Raw genomic sequence first — 6936 nt, 5'->3', positions numbered from 1 at the left:
TGCTAATTTGCATTTACATGATGAATTTTTGTTTTAGGGTGAATGTCCAGAAGCACTGCATCAAACTTTATGAAATATGGTACCAGTGATAATCTGTCAGTGTTAATTATGATAGGATGCAACAATGTTTGGCAACATCCTGTCGATTAATTACTAATTGACTCATTTAATGACCTTTTGTAATTAGGATGGCGGCCTACATTGGTTTTATGTTTTCACCACCATAGAACTCGATCATTCTCGGCCATTAAGCCCCATCTGTATCGCAGTATTTTTAATCACAGACCTAATTAATGAACAGGACTCTATTCTCTCCAAGGACTTGTAATTAAAGTACCCATTAACAAGTGGGGACTGTGTCATCAACGATGACTTGTTGCATTCCAAGATTGGGTTTCTGATATGAGATAATGAAAGCGTGTCATTATATGTGACAAATATCTCTCAATAATGACTCTTAAATAAATGGAGTCAGAATCATGTGTACATATTTTTCGTAATTGTCTCGTTAAAGTAAGTAATTCATGTGATCTGAAAAGATATATCGGATCTCCATAAAGATAAAAACCTGACTTTTAACGAATAATATCTTTCTATGTATTATTCTTCCATGCCCAAGTAAGTCGTCACTAATGTGGACTCGGCATTGGCGTTTCTTCTCTTAATTGGTATGAGCAGGGCACTTATATGATGTTAAATATACTTGCGTTGATGTTGGAATGTACTTAAAGCCAACACCGATGTGCATATTTTTGGACACGTCGTCCCCAGATTCACATTCGATATATGCCGCCATACCATTGGCTAGTACCTTTTTAGCTAACTCAGTGGTCACAAGGCTTCCTAAGCCTTGTCCACGATATTCAGGCTTTACAAAAGTATTACCAATGGCACCGTGGAATTGTTGCAGTGACCAGGCGATTAGTTCATCATTTTTCTGCACGCAGATGTTTGGTAAGTTCAGGATTTGTGTTTTCATATAGCGTATGTATTCCGGGGAACAAGTAGGATCACCAAAGGGCCAAGCTCTTGAAATTTCTTCGATATGCTGTTCTTGCCTAACCGCTGACAGAGTCATATCTTCTGGGAGTCTTATGTTCCGGGATCTATAATGTCAATTTCATTACTATTTATACTTTCGGGTCCGGAAATATAGCGATTGTCGTTTAACACCAAGCGGGAAATAAAACGAAAATTCTTTGGGAACCAGTAAAAAAGAGGAACACTTCATAGTTTGGTGGAGACATAATGGCACGCCAAGAAAAATTACAGAAGAAGTCATTCACTCAGAAGATAACTTGTATTAGATAAATTCACAAAGACGGGCATTGGGGTAGGATGGAAAGATACATACGTAAGGACGGGTGGCCAGATAGACAACCCCACAAGGGGAAATAGGGTGACACAGAGACTAAGAGAATAGTTGAGGAGGAATGTATCACACTGCACAGTTACAGTTATTGGGATGATAAGAAACGCCAAAATATCATGTTGAATACATTCAATTTCATCAATCGATGAAAATATAGGAAACTTAGTACCTGTTGATTTTTAATCTCTCGAATGGATCCCTATTCTAAAAGTGTGTACATACGAATGAAACAAATATGCACTCAAAAAGCCTTAGGTCAGTTTTCGGAAAAGCCAGGCAGTGACAAAAAATAGATTTTAAGATTTAGCAAATCACCTTTCCCGAAGACAATCGACATTTTCCAGGACCATTATATCAGCCATCGTAGAGTCTTTGAAAGAATATCCATTCTCGATAATTATCTCGCGTAGAATTGGTTCAATCTCTGCACAGTTGGCTGCAAAATAACAAAACGAACAGAACTTGGTATAAGAAAGCGTTGTAAAATTATGTTTACTTCATAAGAGCAACATTCATTCCAAATTGTATATGCCCTACTAATAGTATTTTGCATCAATTCTGACAGATATTCGGGCTCTCAACCTTTTACTTAGCCCTATCAGTTGTTGGGGCTCATTTTCAAGCTTAGAGAGAACTAAGTTTTCACCATCTTAATCTCAAATCGGTAATATCGGAAAATATTGGGTAAGTTTTTTCTAGTGAGAAAATTACACAGTCACCTCTGCTTTTACCGATTTTTATTCTTGGTAATGGAAGAGACTGATTGAAAGTTTGCTTTAATACTTGTCACAACTGCCCTACCTACAACTAACACGATTGGAACTCATTTGGAATAATTGGATCTTCATATTTTTCAAATTTCTCAAAAGTGCTAGGTGCCATATAGCTGAATGTTGCGATATTCCAAATTACTCATTAAAACAAGTGTGCAACTTAAAAAAGAAAAGCGGATGAGGTTACATTTGCAGGTTAAAACGACCTTCCTTAACCATCGAATTATCTCAAATTAGTTCCAATCGTGTTAAATTATTTTTTCTCCTGACTTTGCACCTATTATGAACGCCTTCCCGTGCTTAGGCTCCTTTTTGTCTCTCCGCTTCGATATTTACCACCTTATGCGTTTGGGTACTCAGTGTACATAAATAACGAACAGGCACAATCTTAACTTTCCGATTTCATTAATGTCCACTGTCCGCGGTAGGACAAGAACATGGTTGCCGGCAAGGGCAACAAAACTGTTCATTACACACATCGTTGTTTTTCTGCCTCTGTACAGGCTTCGGGCACTTTCTCTACATCAGATGAAGCATACTGACATGACCAGTGTTTGGTGTGGTAAAACAACTATGTATGTACATTAAATGCTCATTTTAATGTCCATGGACGTGTTTTACAGATACTGATCTGTCGGCTATATGTATTATACGCCAAACAAGACTATGTACCCGAGGGTAGGTGACCATGTACCCGACGTCAGGAGGGCAAATGGTGTCCTGCCTCGAGGGTACATAGTCCTTCGTTTGGGCTATAGTGTTTTTATCACATGCCTCTCCTATATAGTTTTCATACCAAATGTTTTAAGTTTATCTGCAATGGCAATTATATGCTTTATTTCCATTTTATATGATATTTTGTTAAAAAATGCAATGATTTTAATCATCGAATGGCGCATTGATTATTACATGCCTCGTATGTCGAACGTCGTGGGCTCGTTAGGTTTCAATGACAAGTCGTCTAATGACGTCACGGGCCGAATAGTCATCGTTTGACTAAAAGTGAACTGGAACTATCTTTCAACTCGACAAATTTATGGTTTAAAACTGTTCGAATTACATGTTCATATAAGAAATTCGCTTTTTAGAAAAGTATGCATGACAAACCGATAAACTGATAATAGTGATTTAAATAAATCAATGTGCCATTGGATACTGAAAATCGTTCGGTTAAAACGAATTTTTGTCTAAAAGTATATTAAGCATATGGTTGTCATTGAGTGCAAACTATGTAAGCGAGGCATGTAATAAAACATTATATAGCCTAAACAAGATAGTATATACCCTCAAAGCAGGAGACCATTTGCCTTCCTGACGTTGGGCAATCGGTCACCTTCCTTTTCGCACATTGTCCCTTGTTTGAGCTATAAATCGCTCTCTTTACAGATTATCAAATTAATTGTGTATAATTTTTTAAAAACCGGATTTTCTATGTGAATACGTAATTTCAATTTTAAATCCCGAACTTGTCAAGTTAAAAATTATCCGGTTCATTTCCAGTCAAACGATGACTATGCGGTCCACGACGTCATCAACGAGTTACCATTGAATCCTATGAAGCGCACGACGTTTGATATACGTCTTATATACCGGCTTTAATGACTTGCCTCATGCAGCTAAGCAAGACATTGATGTGCGGTTGATACAGACAATCGTGTAATAGATGTGTGATCGTGTCCTTTTGAAATAACTTTTAAGTTCTAAACGATGGTAGTCTGGGAATTCTCCTGGGACACAGTAGACTACACTTTCACCGGAAGCAACTTAATTGAAGAGTAGTGTATGCTGCAACCGAGGAGAGGTCCTAGACTACAGTTATGGGAACACTTACGTACGATCTCAAGTCTTGGATTAGCCCAATCGATGATTCCTGGTAGCCTCAGGAGATATCTCAGGTGGTCTTCGTCTGATGAATATATGACTACATTACTGATGCCTAGATCATACTATTTAAGAAAGGCAGAAAAGGACATCATATACGACAGGCCACAGGAATCGGCCGTTGAATTATTCGAGCAAACAGATTATTTCAGCAGACAAGATTGAATTATTGTAGAGATACGATGTGCACAAATTCCTAAGTGTGAGTCAGACATAAATAGACCATGGGACACGAGACCAAAGCCGGTGGGAAAAACACCGACTTTTCAAAGTTCAAAGAGACAGGGACAAAGGGTCTGACTGACATGAATAGTAAATCGCGGCATAATCGCTTTGATGGGCCATGTATTGTGGTAGTTTAAAGAATGTTTCAATGGGCAAGGGTTTTGACATAGTTTCAATTCAAGGCGCACTGTTAGAAGATGGATTAACCCCATGTCACCACTGAAAGAGGAGATCACCCATGGGTTATAGACCCTTTTTCAGTAATGATAAAGGATGGTGTAAACACTGTGGTTACTTTAAGTTTTTAGTTACTTTAAAATATATCGCGTCTTTCGTTCTAGTCACAGCTAAACGGTAAAGACGAAAACTTCAATCGCTATATCCCATAATTAAATTATTTCATTCCCTGCCCAATTTACATGAAGAATTCTGCGTTTTCGAGACAGACGGAGACACATAGAGAGAACACTGGGACAGGTATAGATTTACCTCTTTTGAAGGTCGTCCAATAATTGAGATGTCTTCGAGCTCCTTCCGGGAATCAACAACAAATTCGTAATTGGTCCATTTACCTTCTAGGACGTGTTTCATCAAGTAGGTCATCTGCGATTAAAAAAATCCATGGGGACATTCGGGATATGAAGGGACATTCGGATATGAACAGCCGTACTATCAAAACATTCCACAAGTCAAAACACAGAATGTTACCCTTATCAATAAAAACACGACATATAGGTTGTACTTATGAATATGTCAATAGGTAGAGTATATGCACCATGTCCATGTTGAATGCAACGTTTGTTTATTTATATACCTTGTTAAAACGTTCATATATAGTCCAATGCAGAAGTTCATTATATGCCTTCGAATGATAGTGACTTACCTTTATCGCAACTTGGGTTCCTTTCGCGAGCCGCATTTTGAAAGCTGTCAATTTCTCAGCGACCTCGTTTCTTTCCAAAGCGCGATAATTCTGTGAGTTGAGTTCCATCATGTTTAAAGGTGGTGTAATGACCTTAAAGAGTGCGAAGTACAACTAGAGCAGTCAGGGTCAGCACGTCACATGTTTCCTGTCAAGGCAGTCCTTCGCTCTGAACCAGCTATTCGCTGATTGGTCATTCAGAGAATGTTAGCACACACAAAATAGGTCAGGGCGGAATTGAGTATACCTAATTAGTAATTGTTAAAGTCCGCAAGGATAACCAAAAACAAATTGTTGTTGTAAGATTTAGTTAGATCTCGTATCACACAACTATCTGTGTGATAGCATAGCTCATGCACAGTTTCTGAACGAAGCATTGCGGTCACAGTGTATACAATGATGTTTTTAATTATTCGCCACCCCGGGATACCATGCACCAGGAATGAGATTATGAGCGTCGTAAATATTGAAACACATTCTCGTGCCGTTCTTTTCAAGCTGAATGAACTAACGAATACATTATTGGCAATAACTGCGGCCAGTCAAATGTTCCTTCAGTGTAACTGTTATCGATGAATCGCCGATTGGGTAAATGTCATAGATCACTATGGGCAAAAAGGGCCCTAAATTTTTCAGTACAGCGGGGTACAGCGCCCCCGCCGGACAACGCTTTGGGCTGGTTACTGGTGACGACAGCGAACATTGTATCAATTTCATTTCAATAAAATATCGATCGAAATCTGCTCGCCTGTCGCTCGTATTTTCAGGTTACGCCATGAATTTTTCCATGACAGCCCGTATATATTGACTTATGTACCATAAAATCAACGTATCGGTTGTTTTCTTCCAGTCAAATTGAATCGAAGACAATTTGTTTAGTTTTGGTGATACTTTTATGTCTCAGCATATTTTGGCGCTCTTTGGACAAGTTTGGCGCCATGCCATCCGCGGGTATGCAACACGACATTGTATCAATTCGCAAGAAAAGAATATCAATCAATCTTTTATTACTCAACACACACTGACAGAGAGTGTGGTATGGTACATTTCAGATGAAAGAACAACATGTCCAAAACTGAACACCATCAAATGGATATTAAAATCCAAGTAAATTGAATTGAAGTACAATTTATAACTCTGCCTGTAAACAGCTAACTGTAGGTAGCTACTGGAGGGGTCAGCAAACACCAGAATTCCTTACAAATATAGCAAGGTTTAGAAAATTCTGTTCCATGATCTTTTTCATCTCTTCTACTTTTTCTTCGACACTCATAGTGATAGAAAAATCTGTTCCGCTTTTCTGGCACAAAATCAATCTCTCAGAAATATGACACTTGCATGTGAATAAAAAGTGAAACTCATCATCTATTACATTACTATCACATCTCAAGCAAATTCTTTCATTTAAAGGTAAATGAGGTTTACATTTCCTACCAATTTCAGCACGCAAATTATGATCACTCAGTCTATATTTTGTTAAACTTCTACGTAACCTGAAATCTGAAATATCTCTTAAATATTTTTCAAAACCAAACTCGGTCTTGAAGATTCTATAAGTGCACAGTTTGTTACCACTTCCATTCTTCCTTGAATCATTGAAAAGGGTTCTCTTCCAAGTTTCTAAGTATTGATTTTCATACTCATGTTTTAACTTTTTACATAACTGAGAATAAGATTTTACTCTAAATTCACTGAAAACACGACTGTGATTGTAACTTCCCAAAACGTGATGAACAAATTTTGCCAATGGAGAATTGATTTGT

At 37.9% G+C, this 6936-nt stretch overlaps 1 protein-coding gene across 1 annotated transcript; it reads right to left on the bottom strand.

Moving 5' to 3' along the window:
- Nucleotides 1-395: 395 nt before the first annotated feature.
- On the bottom strand, nucleotides 396-5299 carry LOC139143074 (uncharacterized). Its single transcript, XM_070713240.1, has 5 exons — nucleotides 5135-5299; nucleotides 4741-4854; nucleotides 3977-4091; nucleotides 1688-1808; nucleotides 396-1106 (listed from the first exon to the last, which is right to left on the bottom strand). The coding sequence occupies exons 1-5, from the start codon at nucleotides 5243-5245 to the stop codon at nucleotides 662-664; spliced, it is 906 nt and encodes a 301-aa protein (XP_070569341.1). The 5' UTR covers nucleotides 5246-5299; the 3' UTR covers nucleotides 396-661.
- Between the last annotated feature and the right edge of the window lie 1637 nt (nucleotides 5300-6936).

This window comes from Ptychodera flava, chromosome 11, assembly GCF_041260155.1.
Source record: "Ptychodera flava strain L36383 chromosome 11, AS_Pfla_20210202, whole genome shotgun sequence".
NCBI classification, from domain to species: Eukaryota; Metazoa; Hemichordata; class Enteropneusta; family Ptychoderidae; genus Ptychodera; species Ptychodera flava.
This window is presented reverse-complemented; position numbering and strand designations above follow the sequence as displayed.